The sequence below is a fragment of the Athene cunicularia genome (genome assembly GCF_003259725.1).
Source record: "Athene cunicularia isolate RWA chromosome 1 unlocalized genomic scaffold, athCun1 chr1_part1, whole genome shotgun sequence".
Taxonomy (NCBI): Eukaryota; Metazoa; Chordata; class Aves; order Strigiformes; family Strigidae; genus Athene; species Athene cunicularia.
The window spans coordinates 30,111,316-30,135,145 of record NW_020799091.1 but is presented as its reverse complement, the minus strand read 5'-3'; the positions used below and the strand labels follow the sequence as shown (position 1 = coordinate 30,135,145).

The 23,830-nt window shown below is 45.3% G+C and overlaps 1 protein-coding gene across 1 annotated transcript in view; it reads right to left on the bottom strand.

Moving 5' to 3' along the window:
* SIAH3 (siah E3 ubiquitin protein ligase family member 3) overlaps positions 1-17,644 on the bottom strand; it is a 49,274-nt gene extending 31,630 nt beyond the window's left edge. Inside the window, exon 1 of the mRNA XM_026858069.1 lies at positions 17,321-17,644. Within this exon, the coding sequence (XP_026713870.1) occupies positions 17,321-17,455 (135 nt within the window). The 5' untranslated portion in view covers positions 17,456-17,644. The remainder of the gene's footprint in view (positions 1-17,320) is intronic.
* Positions 17,645-23,830: the final 6,186 nt, after the last annotated feature.

Below are 23,830 nucleotides of genomic sequence, written 5' to 3'. Positions count from 1 at the left end.
TCAGTATGTGACTGGGGGAAAAATAAAGGAGCAATCTGGCAAAATGGGGTAGGGGGAGGATACTACAGCTACCGTGGGAAAACAATGGAGAGAGATGAGACTCTGCTGTGGGGGTAAGTGGTGTGTGCAGACATCACTGACTTTTACAGAGTGCTGAAGCACCAGTCAGTGGTTTTGCAAACTGGGGTGACTTTCACGAAGCCTCAGAGGACAAAAAATGCTGATCCAGCAGCTGAGATGAGCTGTAACTGCACCTGTGAAAGCTGGTAGACAGAGGAGCACAGGGAAAAGCCGCCCTGGAGGGAACAGGCTGATGTGGTGAGCACCGAGGGAATGTAAGGCTATTGCAAGTCTATCCTGAGGAAGGGAAGCCTCACTGAATCGATACAAACCTCTACTGTCAGTCGGCTGTAATTGATTTTCTAGGTCTGTTTCATTGCCTCCCTCCAACCCCCAGCAAAGTTACTCCGTTTTTTACAACAGACGCAGTGTTTCTGTGGGGATATCAACGTTCTCCTGAGCAGGAGGGAGGGTGTACTTGATTTCCAGGCTTTTTGTGTGGGATCTCAGATAGCTGCTATTTCTTTAAGGAAAAATAAAACACTGAACAAAGTCTTCCCAGGTTCCCCAACGCCTTCCAAAGCAATCAAATGTAGGCTTTTTTTTTTTTTTTTTTTTTTTTTTTCTTTTCTGCTGACAGTAACGTTTCTAAAAATATCATATTTTGCCCCGAGACATGTTATCTATTGACAAAAGTCATTGTGTCCAAACTAGAGGTCTTTCTAAAAGACATCAGGGACATGAACTTATGGCCTTAAGCTCATGAGAAAGGATCTTGGCTTTGAATTTCTGCAACTGGCTTAGGTTGCAAGTGGCTTACGGTTAGGTCACCATAAGATCCTCTTCTATCTTTAAAGGATGTGAATTTATGTATGGGAGGCTAGAAAATTTTGCTGTACCTTCACCAAAGCTTCAGTCTGTCTTACGTCAATGAGGTTTCAAAATGGGATTCCTCCTTTTGCCTGCTCCTCCCCCCACATGCTTGTCCTCAGTGATGGATGAACATGCTGTGAGTACACAAAGTCAGTGATGAGCAGTGGAAAATCCTCAGCCTTGCAACGCACACTTCAATTAGGGCAAAGAAGACACAAGCATGATGCCCTGCAGTTCCTGGGGTTGATGGCTAAGAGGCAGCTCAGTGATCCCAGGGGATGGTGGTACAACCCTCATTTCAGGGACCACCACTGCACTACCCAGGAAAACTATATTCCTAACAGAAACGGAAAAGCCATTTAACTTGTGCGATTCCCATCTTGTTCAGGGAACTACAGCAGAAGGAACCCTTGAAGGCCCACACATTTGCTAGGTCCTGACAGACACAAATTCCCTTCCCAATTAATATTTGGTAGCATGCATATATATCACTTAACCCAGATCTGATGCACGGAAATTTATTGTTCCTTGTGACAGTCTCCTCTCCTTTGATCATGACAGGCCAGGAGTTTTATGAAAGTCTTTGGTACCTGCTGTGTCTACAGAAGAGTTGATTTATAGTTTGCTTAATGAATGTTGCTCTATTGCATATTGATTTTCTGTGTGGTTAATAGTTTAACTTAAAAATGATGTGAAGGCCATAACTACATTAAGCCTGTATGAACAGCAAAACACCCCAACATAATACAGCAAAAAATTGTTGCTGACCTGCAGCTGATGCATCCTCTCTCTGAGAACATGCTTAAGCATCATAGCTAACACACTCTCTGAAATAATTTTTCTCAGAGGTGAGCTCATAAGCAAGCTAATTAAATACCAAATTGGTTATTGCAGGTACATTTACTGGGCATGAAAAAGTGATGCATCTCTGACATTTCCCTCTGTAAATATGTTTTAAATTAGTCGTTGGTAGTTAATTACCATACTGTAAAATTAAGGCAAATAGATGTATTTTGGATGCTATAAGGCAGCTGGTTTATGGTAATTAAATAACATCAATGGATTATGCTTAGATAAAAATTCTGAAAAATCAGGAGCATCACATCGTGGTATGGCATTTATTGCTTCCACAGGCATAGCTTCTGGATTAGAGGAGGCACACTGATTTGCAGCAAACTGTTACATGTTGAGGATGACCTGTCAACACCCCCTGTTTCCTGGCTATGAGGTTTGGGGTGGCTGCCAATGCTGCATGTACACCACAGGTTGCTTCCCACCAGGGTAGCACCCATGCATGAGCTGCAGGGCACAGCTGAAGGCTTGGGAGCTGGGGGGGGGGCTGTACCCCTGCCACTCTTGTCCAGAGAAAGATTTAACCGGTAGAGCACATGCATTTCTTTCCTTCTTCAGCTTTGCGACTGGGTTTGAGAAGCAAGTCCACCAGAAAGCCAGGACTCCTGCTCTTGCTCCTTTTTTAGTTTTGCAACTAGAGCAGCCACCCCGGGCTGATGGGATTTGTACCTTTGTGGAGATTTGGCCATGACACTGTATTGTGTCTAAGATGCAATTCTGCTGGTCGCATTGCCTGGCCAGCACAAGTGCCCCTAGCCTTATCTCACACAGTGGAAGTGAAGATAATACATGAAAAAACAGTGACAGCCTCAGTACTCATTTCCTATGCTGACAGGTATCTAGAAAATTAAGTTCCCTGGCAGGACAAAGGAAAACCTTGCCTTGGACCACATAGTATAGGTACATTTACTATTGCCTGATATGCCCCTCCATTCTTGTTTTACCCTGTCCTAAGTCAGTGCACAGTGCCCCCTTGAATTTTCTGCCAGTTAAGAACCTCCTGAAGATCACTGAGCTGACAAGTTTTTTATTTGACTCATGACATTAGGACATTTTCTATGAGAATTAAATCCCCCTGGAATAAAGCCTTGAGAGTGGATGGTGGTACTGCAGACTCTGCAGTTTCTGCTTCAGTGCTGGGAACTCACCGTGCTTGGGGTTGCACAAGGCACAGTCTAATCACTGTTGTGCATGGGGAACCACCAAGAAAACCCCAAATGATGAAGAGCATTTTTGTTTATCAGTGAAGATAAGGCTGGCAAATACTCCCACACATTTTATAATCGGGTCACTGGTGTGGTCAAGCCTAGATGATTTATGATTGACCTCCCAATGTTTTGCCTTTGACAGGGAAAAGCACAGAGATTGCTGCACTAATACACACTTTTCCAAAGCACTACCGTCAGCTTTGACATAGGTGGCTGAATTTGACTCTGGTTGCACACTGAAAGTAAAAGGTGCTAACTTTGCCGTCTGTGTTAGGGAAAAAGTCAAGATGTTGACACAGAACTGCCCTCAAACCTCAATGCATAATGACAAGGGAGGTTAAGGGGCTGCACATCCCTTGTGGTGTCTACCTTAGACCACCATTTTCTGTCCACCTCCTCCCATGGTCCCAGGTGGTGAAGGGGGCATCCTCCACTTCCCTCCTGAAGGCAAGCGGGGATGGCATGCTGCGTAATGCTGAGGCGACATGATTGCTTCATTCCCTCTCAGTGGTGGCTGCATATTAACTGTGGATTAATGAGCCCTCTAAGTATTACTTAATGCTCCTAAAATGCTTTATATTTTCTACTTACAGGATAATCATCATTAAGGGATTAAGGTAAAAAAATTACAAACTTAGGTGGCTACAATTAAGCTTCAGCATCCTCATTTTGGGTCTTACATATTTACAACCCAACAGTGAGAACAGAAGAGCATATCCCCCCAGCCTTATTGACACCAAAAGGGTTGGAAACTTCACAGTATTTATGGCAACAGGACCAGTTTTGTGGATGGGCCCCTCACACATGTACAGCAGCTTAACCTACAGCAGGAGGTTTGACTGTTTTGGCCTCCATCCCAAACTACCTAACTGATGTCAGAGAACATTGTCCCCCACCTAATTTACAGAGAGAGAAATCAAAGGCATAGATGCATGTAGAGTGTCCCAGCTAGCTGATCCCCTCCCCACAGCTCTGGCAGCATGATGGACCACTGCAGCACGTGGATGTGCCTGTCAGGTTTGGAGGCAAGTAAACCACAACAACTTGACAGAATGCTGCAGTGAACAGATCTTGCCTCCTGCAGGGCTTGTTAGTTCAGGCACAGCACCCACCCAGTGCAGCTGTTTATCCATGAGGCTTGGCCTGGCTTGTATCTAGCCTCTGCTGCATCTCTGTTCCATCCTTTCTCGCATCCCAGCTCCTGGGGTGAGAGGGGCAGGCAACGGGCAACCTGCTGGTGCTGTTGGTGAGCTCAAAGGCTGTGTTTGTGCATTGAGAGGAAAAGCAGTTTTGGGTACAGAGGTAAGTACAGCAATCTCTCTGTCACCGTTAGCTGTAGCCTGGGCTCAAAGCACTGGGTCTGTCATCACTGAGTGATCTCCAGGGAACTCAGCCTGAATTTTCCCATGAACTCAGGAACAGATGCTCACTGCTCTTGGGGAAGTCTGTTATCTACAAAACTGGGTTTAGGCTGCTGGAGGTTTTGCCTGCAGAGGACTGGACTAGGTTCTTGCTCATCTTTCAACACGCAGCTCTTTGCAAACATCAGGTGGCACAGGCCTTACTGGAGTGCCTGAGCTGTAATTACGGGTCAGCCAGGACTGCAGCTGGCTGCAACCCACTGTGTGACTTGCCTGTAGAGAGCATCAAGGCCCTTTTCCATGAAAAACAACTAAGAAGATACTTGATCTGCAAGTTTCTTCTCTACTGTAAAAGTCAAGAAGCAAAAGTTATCATTACAAAAATTGCTGAAAGGCTGGTTTTGGCATCAATTAATTTTCCCTACGAGCAAGTAAAGAAAAGGTCTTCCCATGCCCAACATCTGCTTCATCAGCCTGAGTTCTTCTGCTATAGGCTGTTGATTGGCCTCTGGCAAATTAAAGTTGCTTTAGTTAAAGCAGCAAATTGGCAAAATACTCAGACACAGCCTGGATTTATTTGTGAATTGGGATGTTGTTTTCTAATCACTGGCTTATTATTAAAAAATCATTAAAAGCTTAAAAAATATTAAGAGATACATCACCAGTAAACTGCAACACTAAATTATCTCCAGTTGCCTTGTGAAGCTCCTGGAGATTAAGCTGGCTTCAGATCTGTTTTCTGATAGTGCCTTCATCTTTTACCAACAGCCTGAAAGAAAACTCGGTCGTAATAATCAGTTATTTTACAAACCAGTGGTTATGTTTGTGCAACCTTGCATGACCTTCACATTTTTGAGTCTCTTTTTTGAAATATTTTCTATGACAGAAGAAACTCAGTAAAAGTTTTGCTTTTTTTTAAAGCTGTATTGTTTCCCGTATGATTTAGGCCCTTGAGATTCCAGGTAGGAATTATAATTGGACGAACAATTCCAGTTTGGCTGTAAGGGGGAAACCAGATGAAGTGATGGTGAATTACTGCAAGTGTTTTTGTCTGATTTCCTGCTGCACTTTAAATCTTGACCTGGGCATAGTAATGAATTGTCTGCAAGTAAACACACCCCTATTTGTAAGGCACATGTTCCTGCTGCATTGCTGCCTTCTTTGAGTTTTCATTCTTCCAAGTTGGCATGTGGTTCTGGAAAACATGTCTTTTCACCCACTCCCAAAAGCACAGATAATGAGAGGTCTAAACCTGGGTACATGTCTTGAAGTAAATATTTATGTGGAATACCTCTTGACTAACAGGGGTAAAGAGGTCCCAAAAAATATTTTCCAGAATGATGACAGAGAGGAAACTAAATGAGCCAGATGAGCCCCGGACCACATCACAACTGTTTTGTAGGAATGAGAGGAGAGAAAATGAAATGCGAATACCTCTCCCAAGCCAACAAACCTTAAACACCAGCAAAACACTTTTTAAGGACCAGTGCTCAGGCTTCTGTCATATATCCTCTGCTGAAGCTCGTGGCCTAGGACATTCCTGATCTCGGTGCCTTCATGGCCACCACAAGGAGTCATGTTCTCACAGCCAAGGCAGCAAAGGATAACATGTGCTTGCATTTCAGCTGCCACTTTAGTTCGACATATTAATGCAAACTTTTTTAATAATCCCACAAAGGCCTGTGAGCATGAGGACCAAGCTTTATCTCCCCCTCTGCTGCCCCTGCCACCACAGCAATGACAGATTTTAAGGGACCAACAAACTCACGTGGAATGTTAGTATTTTAAGCTTCCCCAACAAAATACAGGTCACCCACGGACTTCTGTACTATAAACCACAAGCTGGCCTAAAAAGGCTGGGTAAATCAGCATTTCCTCACCTCTAGCGGTGCTGTCTCATCCTGTCACCAAAGTCTATGTAGGACGTTTGGCTTTCACTGACCAAACAGAAACAAACTCCATAGAGCCTGGGAGCAGACCCAGAATCCAGGCAGAGAGCAGAGATGACACTACCTAAGGAGCCTTTCTGCTTTGTACCTCTTTGCACAGCTAATTAACACAGCTCACATGCCAAAAAGTGAGCCCGAAGCATTAGGGATCCTGCCATAGGGGGAAAGTAATCATGAAGCAGTTAATTGAATAAACCCAGAGAAAGTTTGTTCTGCTGGCAGCCATCCCATAAGGAGAATGAAAGGCAGATTTGTCCAAGTGGATTATTTTCTCCGTGTGACTTGCTCCATGTTATTTGCTCCACTCAGAGCTCTTTAAGAATATGTTTACTCTGGTGCCATGGTGCAAAGTCTTTTCTGATAGAATTTGAACAATCTGTCCTCTCTTCTTTAGAGTTTATTTTATATTGCTTGTAATTACCAATAAGGATGCTTATTCCAAAGCATATTCTAAAGTAGGTCTTTCTCAATTCTGTTATACTTCATCTACCATGGTGACCTCCTTTCCAGTCCAGACTGATTTCATTAGCTGGTAATATCCAGGGCTTTGGAATACCATAAGTTTTTTCATTTCTGATGAGCTTAAAGTACTGAATACTTATGTAACTGCTATAGCTCCATACTTTTTCACTGGCATCAGTCTCCTGTGATGATTTCTGAGAGCGTCCCACATGTCTGTCTGTCTGCCTTCTTCATTCTTTTGAGATACGTCTTTCAGATATGACTTTGGCTTGGTTATTGTTGATTGAAATGTTCAATGATTGCTCTTGAGACCCTTACACTCTTGCACCCCTCCTTGCACACCAAGCTCTGTTGTTATACAGGATTGCAGTCAGAACAATTCAGGTGGGAAAGGACCTCTGCTCAACCCCTCTGTCCAACCTCTGCTCAAAGAACAGTTAACTGCAAGGATAGATCAGGTGGCTTGGAGTCCCACCAAATTTTTTAAATCTCCAAGGATGTGGATGGCAGGGCCTCTCTGGGCAGGCTGTGCCAGTGCCTCACCCCTTCCATGAGAAGGACATTTTAACTCATATCTAGTCAAAGTATCCCTTGTTTCAGCTTATGTCTGGTCCTTGTTTCCTTCCAGTGTGCATCTGTGGGAAGAGTCTGGCTCTATTTTCTCTATACAGTCTCATAGATTAATTGTAGATGGCAATTCCCTTCTCTTCTCCAGGCTGAGCAAGCGCAGCCCTCAGCCTCTCCTCCCCCACCCTGCTCCAGCTTCCTGACCAGCTTGGTGCCCCTTACTGGGCTTGCTTCTCTGTGTCAGAGCCTTTCTTGTGGTAGGGAACCCCAGGCAGGACTTGGTACTCTGGACGTGGTCTCACAAGTTACACTCCTGCTGGTTTCAGTCCTACTAATACAGCTGAGGATGAGGTCGGCCTTTGCCACAAGGGTACATTGCTGGCTCACGTTCAGCTTGTCCACCAGGACCCCTTTGTCTTTCTGTCTCGCCTGGCAATGGTGACAGCATCCATGGTTTACTCGCCTCTTTTGCCTGAAATCCTCTGTTACCGGTTAGTCCAAAAAGTTATTCCTAATTTTTTTTCTTGATGAGAAGTTCCTTCTAGTAGAAATAAATTGAAAGATCTCACTCTGCAATTATGTTGCCAGACATTTTTTTGCTAAAACTGAAATCTCCGTCAAAGCTTGCTTTTGGATAGTGGAAAGAAGATTGTCTTACCTGAACCCATGTAAAATAGTAGTGAATATAATAACTGGTGTTACTGTGCCCAAACTATCTGGATTTATCTCAGGGAGACAATTATACTGATTGGGTTTTCTTTTGCATAGGCCAAAGGAACTATAGGGTATCAGTAGGATTCATTTCATCTAACTTCAGCTAGACAAAAATGACATATTCATCCCAAGCTAGTCTTCTGGTTTCCTTGATTGTCAGTGACAAGAAAGACAAACTTCCTTTGAGGACAATTAATCTCACTGATCCTAGACTCCAAAAGATGTTGCACCACAGAGGTGTCCTCAGCACTCAGGTAGTACAAGCAGGGAATTCACAGTACTGCTCTACAAGCAAAACCTGGCCCCACTGGTATGTATAATGTGCCTTTTCATACCGCTGGGGCTCAATCAGCAGAGATAACATCCCTGCATGCAACCAAGTATCCCCACCTGAGCTGATGTTGCAATGCAGCAGTGAGACGTCCCTATTAAAGAAGAAGACGTCTTCAATTTTCTGCCCTGTGCTCTTCAAAAGAGATTGATAAATTTGCTGAACTCCAGCAGGTTTTTCGTATGGTCTTTTGCTGGGTCAAGTTTGATAATTTTTAGAATAAATATGTCTGAATAAGGGTCTGATCCTACAAAACATATGTATTTTTGAACTTGTGCTTGATGCTGAACCTCTGAGTGGTCTTGCAGAGTTCCGGGCACTAATGTGATCATCCCACTTGCTGCCATCCTGCTGTTTGCACTTCAGCATCTCATTTCCATAAAGCCTGAAGGTGACCTTAACCGTCCCCTTACCCCAGCTGCCCTATGTAATCCTTGTGTGGAGGTTATTTACTCCATTTCCACACTTACTACTTTGCTTATTTTCCACATGGCAGTCCCTAGGAGTGGAAGAATGTTTTCATCCTCTGCTGATGTGGTTTTCTGCTCCGTAGCATCCGCCTCCTTGCTCATCTATAGTGTTTGTTTTCCACACAAGGGGATGTTACCGATTTCATCTTTTTCTGTCTCATTTATTCTCAATTTCTCTGTTTCTCTTTCCATTTCAGCTGGCACTTGATGTGAGAGAGTGTGTCATCTTGTGTTTAAGATATTCACAAGGACCATGTCTCTTCACCATGCATTTCCCAGGGGTTGATGGGCAATTTGCCATCCCCTCTGGAGCTTAATATTTCCATGTGTAAAATATCAGTAACATCACAAAAGCTGTGCAAATTTTTTATTTTTTACTGAGGAGGCCAATCTGGAAGGAAAAGGGGGTTCAGTTTGGATCGGTCAGAACAAAATTTCTCTGGAAGAAAAGACTAGAACTGTAAGCACTGAATCTGGTGTAGAAATAACTGGTTAATTCTTTTCCAAAGTTGTTTCAAACATTTCTACCTTTTTAAAAAAAATACACCACAATAAGCATGCAAAGTACTCGGAGGTCTCAGCCGTTTTCCCCCAGTGACACTTTCATGTTGCTGCTGAGACTAAAGGGGAGAGCTAAAGATAAATCCATTAATGTTATATAAGATGCTCAGAAATGCCTCTAAATAAATAAAAGTGCTTCAAATTGCACAGTGTGTACATGTCAGGTGATTTATCGGCAGTGCCAGGATGCTGTTCCCTCTTTGGAGGAGAACACTGTGGGAGAGATGATCAGGAGTATTGCAGGTGGCTATTAGCAGCAGGTCACCCAGCGTAATTTTCAGGACATCTTCCATGCACAACTGAAATTTTGCCATTCAGCACAGCCCTCAATAATCCCTAGGGATAAGAGCTTTGTGGGAGGTTGTGAAAACCAGCTGAGGCCACTGCCCTGCCCAGCTGCTTGCTCCTGCAGCATGGAAGCAGAAGGGATGTCTGTACCTACTTCAGCTGTGCACACATCAGACCACAAGCTCAAATCCCTGCTGAAAGTGGATTTGCTCTGCCACATAGAAACAGAGGGAAGATATTCTTTTTGGCCAGCACTGGTGAAGAGATCATGATGATGTCTCACTGTGCTGGGTGGGCAGCGTGGCACCTCCTGCTTGAGCCCTGATCCAGTGCACGATGGCAAATCAGGTTTTGCATCCATGTAAGACACTTGACTTCCTCACCAGCTGCATCTGTGAGTGGTAACAGCAATGTTTTTGTGGGACATCATCTATCAATGGGGAAATTGGTGGTACCAAACAAGCTGAGGATGGAATGATTGTGATTTCTTCTGAAAGAGCTTAGAGGAAAATAAGAGATCCAAAGTTTCAGTGAAATTAGTGATGCTTTCCTTTCAGTGGGAGTAAACAAAGCCCAAAATTAGATTACTGAATGACAAAGGACGAGAATATTTTGCATTAAAACTTTGGTATAGCAGGGAATGGGCAGGATGAGAAGGAACAATAGCACAGAAGAAAAGGCACTTAACAAAAAGAGAGAAGCTATAGAAAGAAAGAAAAATAATGCAGTCTGATAAGGTGTTTAATGTCCCAACATCCATGCTTTTCACTTCCAAATACAGCACATATACAGAGGGTGGGGGCTTCAGGCTCAGGCTCTCCACACTCCATCAGAACCTGGACCCAGATCAGCTGAACATGGTAGCTCAGCTCTGCTCACCTCTGTTGCAAAAATCACACCAAAAGCAGGCCCAGTGTATTACCTAAATCTTGTTCAGCCCTCCAAAATCATTCTCTCCTTTTTGGTGGCTCGTGTGCCTCCTGGCACCCATCTTCACCAGCTCCGAGGAGGACCATGGCTCTGCACTGTGCTATGCCGTGCCGTGTCATGTGTGCCAGTAGCAATGCCACTGAGAGGTGCTAAGGGCATCCCATCATGGTCATCGTTCCCATGGTCAGTGCTCCCATCATGCTGGGGGAGAAGCACTCCTCGCCACCCCAGCCTCATGCAGCCAGAAAAGTGTGGCTGTGTTCTCCCACGCTCCTCATTGCCTCGCTCAGTCCCTGGTAAAGCTGGGTAAAGACTGTCCTCTCACTACCACCCTGTGAAATTATTGCCGTTTTCACAGTTTTTCGCTTTTCTGTACGCAGCTGAGAGATGCTGATTGCCCATTGTGATGGGAAAGCTTTGGCCGTGTGGGGAGGGACCCAAAGTCTCAGCTCTGAGCCAAGCAGGACAAAGATTATGGGCTTTCTATGGCATAGGAAGCACTGAAGTCCCTGGAAGAAAGGGCACAGCCACAGAGGCTCCTTTCCTTTGCTTTACCAGAGCTCTTGAGATCTGTTGTGCTTCCTTTAAACTCAGTTTATTGGATTATTTAAGAACCTCAGATTGTCTCAGAGAAAATAAAAGAAGTTTCTAAGTGCCTCTCCAGCTAAGTGTGCTGGGAGGTCTTTGATACTAGGAGAGAATCTTAACAGTTAAACAAAAAATTATTGTCTTTGTGAATTCTGGTTTTGAGGCAAAATTCACAATATTTGGGAGCATGGCCTGGGACTTTTTAACATCTGAGGCTTGCAGGACTATATTCAGTGCTTGACATTTCTACTGAGGCAACCAGCAACATGTGCTAACTAATGCTGGGAATGTCCAGAGGTGACTTACATCTGCTGGGAAGCAGACTGAGACCTCACCACTCATTTCATGTAATCAAGGCTTATATTAAAACATCCATCTTTCCTCTGCACACCATGTCTTAGCCACAGCATTTGTTTTGGGTCAGTATTTTTCCTGAGGGAGGTATCTGGGCTGTTATGTCTAACCCAAAGGCCTGCACTGAGAAATTCTTGATATACTGAGTTGTATCAGAGTGGGTGTATTACAATGTGATATGTGGCGATATCTGATGGCTACTCCTCACCCTGCTGTCAAACACCCTGCCAAGCAGAGAGGCATTTCTCCAATATTAAAATAACAGCATTGTCTTTCATTGATAACATCTGACTTGAACAATCTTGTAACCAGGTCAGGCTTACTGTTGAAATTCACCCTCAAAATCAAATGTTAGTAGGAAAGGACTAGATGCTTACCCACTCTATCCCATGTCTGGAGCTGTAGCATGACAGGCAGTGTCAGTTAACAGCAGTGATTAATTTTCCAGAGCAGGTTTGGGGTGGGAAGTGGGGAGAAGGAAGCTGGAGCATATTAACACAGAAACTTCTGAGACGGCAGCTCTTCTCCTCCCTCTCCCTCCACCAAGGAGATGCTGTTCATTGTTATTCTGGGAGACCATGCTGAAGCTCAGAGCTGCCCTGCTTTGCAGTGCGCTTGGAGCAAAGCTCACGTTGCCCTGTGCCATGGCCCCATGAGTTGTGCAGGTGAGTGGGCCTGTGTGCTCAAGGTTAATGGGTTTATGGGAGAGGGGAGCTCCTGGGACCAGGCAGCAGCACTGGTGAATGAGTCCTGGAGGAGAGCTGCCAGAGCATGCTCTGCCTCACCTCCACAGAGCTCCTTTATGGTCACATCTGCAGGCAGCTGTGGAGGCACGACCGGAGGCTCCCTGGGTGCTCGTAGTCAACTTGGTTTCCAGTTTTGCTCACTGAAATCCCTTCAAACAGAGGCAGAGCTGAAGGAGGTGTGTCCAAGCAGCGGTTCTTGCTGCCATCCACATCCCTACAAAAGGATTTGAAAGTCTGAGGTACCCAGTGCTCACATATCTCTGGCTCACAGCTGGGATGGGACACAGGCACCTTGCCAGAAGCCTGTATTTGCAGGCAACAGGGGGTTTTGCAGCCCCTCTTGCCATGGCTGTCATGATCCTGCTGGACACTGGGGTCAAATGCCACCTGGGCTCCCCAGATCACAGACCTACACAGGTCATTTGAGGGTGTCTGAGCTCAGACAGTGGCAGAGGATGTCTGGGGGTTGTTAGCAGCAAGTTTCAGAGTCTCTCTACTCCCTTGCACCAAATAAATAAATAAATAAAACTCACAGGGGTATAATGCACCACAGCACTTTAATACTGCTGGGGATAAAGTGGATTACAATGCTATTTGGCTGGCCACTTCGTGCAGAGAGAAGCTGTTATAACAGGATTCAAATCCCTTCCCTAACTCAAAGCAGATTTGCTTGTTGCTTTAAAAAGTAGCTAGAAGACAGCTTGGCCCCATAAACCATGCTACAACCCTTTCTGAATATAAGGTTGAACTATCTATGCCCTCCTTTAAATATGCTGCTTTTTGTCATTCAAGGAGTTCCTCGAAGTCCTACAAAGATGGAGACAGGTTTTTTTACAAGAACATTGTAAACACACATTTTCGCTCTTTACAAGAACAATTTTCACACTCCCCAAAGAGTTAAAGTTGCATGCAAAAAGCTAGTAACTCCTTGAATGAAGAAGGTCTGTTTTACCCAGCACCTCGCTAGGCTGTGATTGCACACATCTATTACCAGGGGAGAAATGCAGAGGAATTCACTGAGCCTCATCTCTGCAGAGCCAGCAAACCCTGCTCATTTCTTCCACGCACATGGAGCACATTAAAACTTTCCCCACATGCTGGACCCTGCAGCGAGCAGCATAAGCAGTGCTCCTTTAATTAATACGGCCTTGGAGGCAGCAGCCACTTGGCTGGGGAACTCAGTTGCCTGGCTGTGCCTCTCCAAGGGGAGACATCAGGGTGACCATATGCTTAAAGGAAAGCAGGTTACAAGGTAATGCATACAATACAACTGAGAACAAAGGTGACCTATAGAAGTGAATATATGGGTTTCTCTCCTTGGCAAGTAAATTTTGATCCCAGAGTAACACCGCATCATAAGGTGCTACTGCCATGCCTGGGAAAGCTTGTGGGAAGACAAAGAGAGAAAAGCATCAAGAAGGACAAAAAGACTCAAAAGCAACCTCCCCACCCTATTCACACCCCTGCCGAACAGGCAAAATGGAGGGGCATGGTTGCAAAATTGTCTTTCCTCGTTTAGAGCTGCCTGTGTCAGCCTGTCGTGCACAGGGAAATAGCAGCAGATCAATAGAGATGTCTGCACTGATACTCTTATTGTCTTCTCCTTTAAGATACACTGAGTCACTCACCAGCCTTCCCAGTTAATGAGCCTTTCAGTGGGAAGAAAGACAAAGGTTTCTTTAGAAACATGTGCTTCTCTGCCATCCTCGGGACCTCTCCTAAAGGAAGAGGTAAGTGATGGGCTCTGGTCACAGTCAGAGATCTGGGCTGTGATTGCCATGACCGCATGCTGACATAACTTTTCTGGAGGGCCCCCTTGGTCTAACAATGTGTCTGTGACAGCAGAAGATGGTGCAACTTTTCCCTGGAGGGTACCAGGTCTCCCCTGCCCTCTGCTGCTCACTAAGTGCTCTACATGATGCCAAATCTCTGACACATAGACATGATCACCAACCAAGGGTCCTCAGGGTGGGCTGGATCTCATTACCATCTCTGAGCACTCCCCTGGATGGAAGGACTGAGAATGGAGGTCCTGCTGCAATTTGACTTTAATGGAGTTATGTGCGTTGGCACTGATTGAGAACCTGACCTATGTGAGGGATGTCAATGTGCATAATCACACCAGAATATGATGCCTGCCATTTATCATTTGCACCAGTCAGCGAGGAGCCCCCTCGCCTGGGTGCTGTGGAGATACAGAATAAAATAATCCCCTTGCAAAGAATTTACCGTTTTGAACTAAGCACAAACATTTAAACCTAGAAGGGAAAGAAATGTCATTGCTCCTAGCCCTTGTTTCCTAGCAGGCTTGTATTCATCAGCCGTGAACCTTAATACGGTTTTCACTCCAATTGTCAATTGTTAAGATAGATCTGGGGGACGTCAACAAAATGTTACAGTTGAAATGACCCAGCTAGAAATAATAGACTATGAAACATCAAAGTAGCCATAATACTGTAAATCACCACAGAGGAGTATGCTTGGCCCTTTTATTTTTAATGGTCACTCAGGTGTCATTTGGCATACAGGACAGTCTGGGGGGGATTTCCCTGTTCCAGCTTCAGAAGTTTCTGCACCAGGTTGCTGGAGAGAGCAACCACAACCTCCTTGGGCATCCCCTGGAGAGAAAGGGGCACCCTGAGAACCAAGTTCACCTGGCTTGTCTCTGACACCAGTTTTTGGACATGGTGCCTTGCTGGCTGAAGGTGACCACCTCTCCACCACCAGGCACAAGCAGGTGGGGTGAGGTGTTTTGCTCAGAGATGACTGGTGTTGGCCCAAAGGCTTCTACAGCTGGTGCAGGCAATGGGTGTCAGTAGTGCTGTGTTGGGCACAAAGGGGTCTGACCCACACTCTCTTCTGGGTGTTGGCACAGAGTGATGGTATGTTCCTTACAGAGCTGGTGGGAAACCAACCTGAACATCCTGGGAGCAGATCAGTGCTAAAGCCCTCTCTGTATTTACCCGGCTGGATGTGATCTGGGTAACTTAGGAGCACCTTCAAAGCATATTTCACTTTACAGTCAGAGGTTTTTTTCAGAGCAGAGAGGTTTCTTGTCAGCTTGTCCATCTGCCTGGTGTCTCAACAGGCCCGTGTGGGGAAACACATGCCATGGGTTTCCCACTGCAGTCCTATCAGGGGAGAAATTCCCACCCAGGTCAAGACAGTTATCACTGGGGCTTCACTGATACGTCAGATTTTTTCCTAGAGGCTCCTGTTTGCTTCCAAGAGAGTTTTGCATCCTGTGTCTGCTTTCAAGAGCTGCCAAGAGTACCAAGATTGTTTATCTCTCTACCATGCTTTGAGTCTGACCAGTGAAGAGCTTGGCCATGGGGGGATTTTAATAAACTGAAGTGCCCAGTGTGTTTAACAGAGAGGAACAGAAGCATCAACTTTTTTTTTATATGTTCGAAGGTAAAATGCTGCAGCTCCTACAACAGCAGATTTGCAACTCAAGAGGACCTGAACTGATAAATTCAGCTCTAGTCGTAGATACCAGTGCAGCAGTCAGTGGACACCCCTCTGTGTGCTTATGGGACCTCATCAGACAGTGCCACTGGCATTGAAATTGTGTTTTTTTTTTTTTTTTTTTTTTTTTTTTTTTTTTTAAACAAAATTATAGCTAAAAGTAGCAGGAGACAGTCACATAAAAGGGGTCGAGCACAGAAGCATTCATTTACAAAATCTCCCCATGCACTTAAGAACGTGGCTATTTCTTGTCTCCATTTGGATGGCCAGATCCTGTCAGATAATGACAGGGCTGCGGGTTTTTTAAACAGCTTGTGTCTGCAGAGGAGCACGATGCTGGGAGAGGCGAGCCCGCACCCGAGTAGTCCATCCCCTGGGAGTGCCTGCCCCGGCCGGGGGTGCGGGCTGGGCTGAGCACAGCCTTGTGCAGAAATCCTCACGGAGCTGGTGCCTTGTTGGAAACAACCTTTCCCTGCCAGAGTACAGCCTGAGACTGAAAATATAACTCTGGGAAATCTGCCTTTGTGGGGAGGGGGATGCTGCTCTGCAGAGGGATTTATCCCATCAGGGGACCTTCCGGGGACCTGCAGCTCCGCAAAAATGTTCTTTGCAACCCCTCTGAGTTTCTCACAGGGACCTCAGCAGAGCCAAAGATAAGTCATCTCGAATTAAATTAATTTCTGAGTTTGTGTGGGGCTAGCTGAGCGGCAAGTCAGATACGCAAGGACTTACTGCAAAAAAGGAATCACTTTTATAAAGTTGGTCATTCACTACCATTGTAAAGTAACTAAAGCCTCCCAAACAGCTTTATGCCCCTGCTGCTCCTTTACGTACAACCATCAGGGCTCTGACACAGACAGAAATGTTGACACTTTGTCTATGAAAATCCAGAATTGTGTGAGTAAGAGAAATGTTTTATGGGGACTATAAATAGTTTTGCATTAAGGCAAATGTATTCTCCCGCCTAAAATAGATTCACCTTGCAAACAGCTTAAGGACAGTTTCAGTGCCAGAGAAACGCCTTCAGAGTCCCCTCAGGAGACAAAACTAGCCTTTCCCCCCCAAAAAAAAAGCAAACAAGACCAGCAGTCAGAGACCCCTTTGCTGCCACCCCCCCTCCTCCCTGCTCCCCACTGCTTGACAGCATCCTGTGCTTGGGTGTCAGCCTGGGAGACCACCCAGCATCCTTCCACTAAAAAGGGTCATAAATTTATTCAACTAACTTTTTCAGTCATTTTTTCCAGATGCTTGCAACACGCGTGCTTATTACACAGGTGAAAAGGATGAGGAAACTTTGGGGAGGGGGAGCAGCAACTTCCCGCAATCGCTTGGAGCAGTGCTTGCTTCCCCTTCGCTCCAAGGGGAATCATGCAGGCAGACAATGCAAACATCCTCTCTGCCAGGGCTGCAATGTGTTAACAGCACTCTCCCCTTGCTGCCAGAGCATCATTTCATTCCCTGCGGAGAAATGCCGGTGGTGGCTGTGGGGGAAGACGAGAAGATGTCAGAAGAGAAAAAAAAAAAAATTTTTAACTCACCTTTAAGCTGTGCGTTGGGTTGACGACGCAGACAAGTTGCCCGGCAGCCGAGAAAACCCTCTTTGCCTTGTAGTGCTGAAACCGCAGGTGAATAAGATCTAACACAGCCCCAAAGCACTGGGTGAAGAAAAGCATCACAACTTTTGGCGTTGCTGCTGCCGCTGCTGCTGCTGCTGCTGGTGGTGGTGGTGGGCAGGGGAAGCAGCGAGGGAGCCCCTGAGTCCTTGAGCCCGGGGAGGGAGTGCAGTCGGCGAGCGCTACGCTCCGGCACGGCTTAGCATGCCTTCATATTCATCATCAAAATAAGACGGGAAGAGGCTTGCAGCAGCGGGGCGGCCAATGGAAAGGACAGAAATGTTATCCTTGAGGTCCGGAGACAGCCAATAACGAATGCCTCCCCTCCAGAAACTCCCTGATGAATTGAGCCTGGTGGAGAATGTATTATTGAACATTACCATACATCAGCACATTGCATTTATCTTGTGATTACAGCCAGTCATACGTAAGGCTGTGGAGATATGCAGGCAAAATTGATTGCTTAATGTCTCCATTTATTAATTACCTTAATTTAATAAAAGAGCGCTTGAACACCAAAGCTAAATGTAAGACGTAGGGAAGAAGCCCACCAGTGAAACTGTTAGAAAGTAGCAAAAATAGATTGAGTATGTATGACTGAGGGAGAGAAATCAAATATGCAAAGAGAGTTACAGTTCCTTGCAGGGGTTAAGCAGAAGTAGAGCTCGCTATATAAATAGATTCACGTCTGTGCATTTGCAGGCTTCAATTTGGATTTTAACCACTCTGAAGTTTTCTGAATTTTATATTCTGCTACTTCACAAGGGTCCCAGCACACAAATAATATTTCCCTCACTACTAAAAATAGGAGAGGTCAGGTCTCAGGTTTGGTGTAACTTGGCATAACTCCATTTAAAGTCAGCGATGTTTTCCTGATTTACACTTGCTGGTGGATCAGGTCCATTGGACACAAAACATGGCAATTACTGGATGCTGGAACTATGAGAGCATAAAAAGGCACAGAACGTGCTTCTAAAAATAATGAAATACATGATGCATGAGAGCACACAGAGAGAAACTTGCACTGAGGGAAAAGTGGCTTCTAAATCAACAGAATAATTAAACATGCAGAAAGCTTTGGCTTGTCATTCATCTGCATATCAGTGGACAGGAAATTACGAATTAGCCATTAGATCGTCCTAGGCATTAGAAAGGAATTAGGGAAGTGCAAGGAAAATAACATGCTTTTGCATATTATTACCAGTGCGTATCTCTGTTGGTGGGCAGGGATCCTTTTCGAGCCATTGAGTCTCATTAAACATGAGTCCCCATAACTGGGTTTTCCAGGAGGTGACTACACCAAAGCAGCCGAGGGAATCAGAAAGCACATTCATTTCACGGGACAATCCTGTGTGATATGTTGCTGTGCTTGTTAATAAATCAAAGAGAGTTAATTTAATTAGCTCTCTGCCAGAACTTACTATCAGGGTTCTATTTAGGCTTGCTAGCTAAATACTCACGTGGCTTATTTAGCCTTGGTAATCCTTTTTCCCTTCAAAGCAGAACAGATAAAAGTAGCTTTTCTTTCCTTTTTTTGCTTCTTTTTAAATGTGAGCCCTGTGCTGGGGGTGGGGCTGCTGCTCTGGATAGAGCAGCCCCCGTGGAGCACAGACTTCAGCCTGGGACTGGATTGTCACAACTGCCTCTTCCTAAATCAATACTGCAATACTGGCTCTGCCAGACTGCAGAGAGCTTGTGCGTAAAAAAAAAAAAAAAAAAAAAAAAAAAAAAAAGGAGGCCTAGGTAGATAAATAAGTGGGAAATTGTGAATGCTGGAACAGCTGACAACACAACACCCCCCCACCAAGCATTGAAGACAGGAGGAATATGTATCTCCCAGTTCTTAACATTTGCTTGTAAATGAGGAGATAATTTTTGCAGTGCTGAGAGACACTTTGAGAATATTTTCAGACAGACTTGAGGGCGAGTGAATTGATTTGCTTAAATGTATCCTTTTCTCCATTCCCAAGTAACTGTGAGCATCCAGTTATTTATTATTTATTTCTTCCTGATTTGTAGTTGGTAGCTGAACACTATACCGGCAAATTTCAGTCTGTGAGTTATTGGTACAAGTATTGTGCCATCAAAGCCTTAAACAAGCAAAAGGTCCTTCCTATTTTTTTTTTTTTTTTGTTATTGCTACCTAAATCCCCTGGGGTTATTTCTGTTTGACTCAACTGAATGCCTAGGCTTGTGGGGCACGACCAGATCCATGGGCAACAGAGAAGGCACCCCTCATCCCTGCTGTCCAGCCAGCCTCGGGGCTCTTGCAGTGCCATGGTCCAGCCCCCTTGAGACCCAGATGCCTTCCTAAGGTGGGCGGGAGAGGTGTCTCTGATCCCACAGGCATACAGGGACATCTTCCACCTAAATATACATGCTAGCCACTAGGCTGGTATACAAAAAGTGTTGTCCTTCTTACAAAGAAAAGACCACTTTCAAGGGTGGGTCAGGGACCTTTGCAGTGCCCAAATCCCCGTATGCATCTGTTCCCATCTCATTTTCTATACATGACCTTCTGAGGAGCATCTCCCCACCAGCAATATTTGTGGAAAAGGATGAATGAGTGCTCAGTGCATCTGAACATAACTCTTGCTCAGTGCATGAGTTCATGTTCACAGCAACACTTTTGGAAAATGCTTTATTGGTCATATTGTTCATGTCCCAAGACCCAAATGCAGCACTCACTACGTTTCAACACATGACTTGTAAAGCACCAGCTTGGTAAGGGACCCTACATTGGCTGAACAGTGGCAGCTAGCTGTGCACGCACCTTCGCTTACAAGCAAAAACTCAGCAGTGTGGTCTGGTGTGCGTGTGTGGATCCAGGTCTTTCTTCTGCTTTTGCACACTGGAGCACTGACGAGTGTAACTCCATTAATTAGAGTTTGTCATGGTCTCATCCAGGCTTGGAGATGCAAGGTCTGCTGCCCTACCTGTTCCCAAATCATGGAGAAAGGTCCTTGAAGGCATTATTTAGCTGTATGGATGTAGCCAGAGAGAGGAGGAACAAGTCCACATGCAAGTGGAAGGGGCACTTGATGAATCCCGTTTAACTGTTGGTTGCAAATTTCTGATGACTGTAGATGTTATTTCCAAGATAGTTAATTCTGTAACATGCAAATATGATGTGGCAAAAGGCCATAGGCTAAATCTTCATTAAGATCCAGGTTTTGCCAAATTAGCAGCTCTAGTGACATCACCATAATACGCATGGGATTATAATTCTCTAACAGCTCAGCTGGTGGTGCAGCTGCGTCAGGTTAGCACAGTAATAGGATCAGCTAGACATAAAAACTGACAGCAGCAGTGCTAGCTTTCCAGTTTGCCCACTTTGCTTTCAGTCCAAGCTGCCGAGGTGAAAGGGGAACACTCGTGGGAAGACATGGGTGTCCAGGCACAGTGTGACAGCAGGACAACAGCCTGGGAGATGCATCACTCAGTCCAAACCCAACATTAAATTGCAGGGCTTAGGTTTCAATTGGATTTCTTTATCTTTCTGACTGGGCACTTTTGGGGGTGACCTTCCTACATGCTGCTCTAATTTCCTGCCCCACCAGACACCACAGTGAGTCCAAGTCCCTTCTTCTCATCCCTGCTTGTATAAACCTGGGTGAGTGCCTCTGACATCCGTGGGATGACTCCTATGCAGATGGCACCAGGCTGCCCTCCATTACTGACAGCTGTAGGGAAACCTAATCTGCCTCAAACAACATTGACACTAGCCTTTGTTCCAGGGATAGGAGAGGCAGATGTTGTCCAGGGCATCATTAGTATCCATTCAGACAGCTTACCAGCCTGCTTGCATGGCCCCGTTGCTGACTGCTCGTAGGATTTCTGATAGTGCTGGCTAATGTGGGATGTACTCTGCTGCCTATATTTCCCTGTGTCCTGGGTCAGGGAAAGACCTCTTTTACCCCTCAGCCCTGCCTTCTAGGGATGCTAATTGGCTATTTAAACAGGTCCCTGCCACCTTCTAGCCAAGGTGCAAGTCCACATTCTGCCTGGCTAGGGGCTGGAAGAGCAGTATCTGTGTCAACGAGGTACCTCTCCTGTGAGACACTACATCTGAGTGCATCCGCTCAGCTCCTTTTGTAGTCTTGAGGAGGAATGGGATGTGCTGAGGATGTATTTCCCCTGAGCTGGCTGGGACATCAGGCAGTTTTCTACATCTTCTGAATACAAACTTCATGTATGAAGCTTCATCTGCTTTCCTGGGTCTCACAGCAGGTTTTGAGGAGAGGTGTTTGTACTGTTAGTTATAATTTTCCTCTGTTGTTCACCAGACCTCTAAACCAAGAACGTAAGAAATGTCTCACTAGCTCAGTGCAGTGATACCTCCAGCCCAACACCCTGTCCCCAGCAGTGAGTATATGAGATGACGTTTCAAGTTGGCTCATAAGCAGGGGCCACCACCTACTGTCCATTCTCCTGGTATTCCTTCAGCTCCTACAACTGTTGTATTGGGGCACTGGAAGGCACATCCCTAGGGAAGAAGCACCAGCATTTTTTAAAAGTGAGAGGAGAGCTGTAGTCCTCCAGTCTGCCCCCTGTAAAGCACATGTCATGTTATACTGACTGCTTTGTGCTTTGCTTGGAGCCCACCCTTTCCAAAAAGCCTGGCTTTGAAGTTTCCCATGAAAGAGACCAGTGTTAAGTTATTCCAAAGGTTATTTATCTTCACCACTAGCATCTTTTATCATATTTCCTGCCTGAATTATTTTCCTACATAAGCTTCTGCCTGCAGAAAGTCATTGTGCTTTCCTTTCCTGAGCTGTGGCAGACTCTGCCATCACAGACCTTCTCCATGTGAAGGCAGTTCTTGCCCAAAACCTCCTTCAGCAAACCCAATAGACAGTGTTTCCTTTTCAAAGCACCTTTCTTGCCCAAGATCAGGTCATTCTAGCAGCTTCTCTACTCATTTTTTCTACCCCCTCCTCATCTCTTCTTGAGCCTGATCTGCTGCTCAGAGCCAACAAGTGCAGATGCAAAATGACCCATTTCGCTGACAGCATCATGGTGCATTGATCAGCGGTGTGACATGTCCACTCCTTTGGGTCCCCATTCCCACACCTCCTCCTCACTTGCAGGGCAGATTTCATACCACCTCAGCACAGCCACATGGGAGCCAGAGTTGCCTGAGCAGGGAGGAGAACCGCAAACCTCCCAGGAAAATACATGGAGGTACTCCCTCCTCTCATATTCTCTGGTGTCTAGTGCTGATAGTCAAGAACACCAGAGAATCTTTTTCTGTCTTTTCAAAAATGATCTATTTTTATAAAAGCAATATGTTGTCAAAAGTTGTTGTCTTTACTGAAGTGCTTAATTTGTGGTGAATTATTTTGCCAAATACCTTTTCAAAATCCATTTTGAGCCCATGCAGCAATATAAGCAATAGCTGCACTGGAATTGTATGGATGCTTTAAGCAGAAACTGATCTTAAATGTCTCAACAGTTTTCATTTTCTTATGAGGACAGCTTTTATTGGGCAAGAACTATCAAAAGCAGTCTTTAAAGCAGTTAAATAACACAACAATTAAGATATCAGTGATAAATGCCACAGATAATCTTACAAAGCTAGGGAAAAAACAGAATTTGCTGAACTGGAACCAATTTCACAGTTCTGAGGTTCTTCCTGACACTTCCTCAGTACCGTCTTCCTCCTCCCTCTGGGCAGCTTGCCTTCAACTGCATGTGGTCACCTCCCTCAGAGCTACTTTGCAACACCGCACATCCAACACCATTGATGAAATAACTGAAGATGCATGCGGCCATCGTTCGTATGCCTGGGTCACGTCTCCCGCATCTGTCACAGGACAAAAGTAATTTCTGCACCCCCTGGCCGCCTGCAGTGCGTCGTCAATGCACAGCTGCTGAGCTGGGCTTCTCCTGCTAATCTCCCTTCAGCAGAAACTCACATTTCCCTCTGGTATTGAAGGACACTAATATGGCAAGAGGTGTTTTTTCTTTTATTCCTTTCAAAGCCATCCTTTCTACATTATTATTAGCAGTACATGTGTTTTCTAGTCACTGGGTCAAGAGGGGAACTCTTCATTTCTCCTTGGGGGACATCTGCTGCCTAGGGAAAAAGGTTGCTGCCTCCACCTTCACACCACTGCATTTGTGTCCTGTTTTCAGCTCTCCCTTCCTCTGCTCACTTATTAACAGCATAGTTTATAGCAATATCACATGCCACTTCTCTCTGCAAATGTTATACCCAAGAGAGCATCTCCTTTAACTCTCACCAGCAAGCCAGCAGCTCAATAAAGACACTTTGCATTTTCATGCTGTTATTAGATAAAGTAACTGCCATAATTTCCTATTCATAGTAGCTGCCTGGTGCCCACATTACCGTAAGGACATATTGTTTTCAATTGCCAGCCTAACGCAATGCCCAGCAGAGGGTCCTGCTGCCCCAGGCCATACAGACACGTG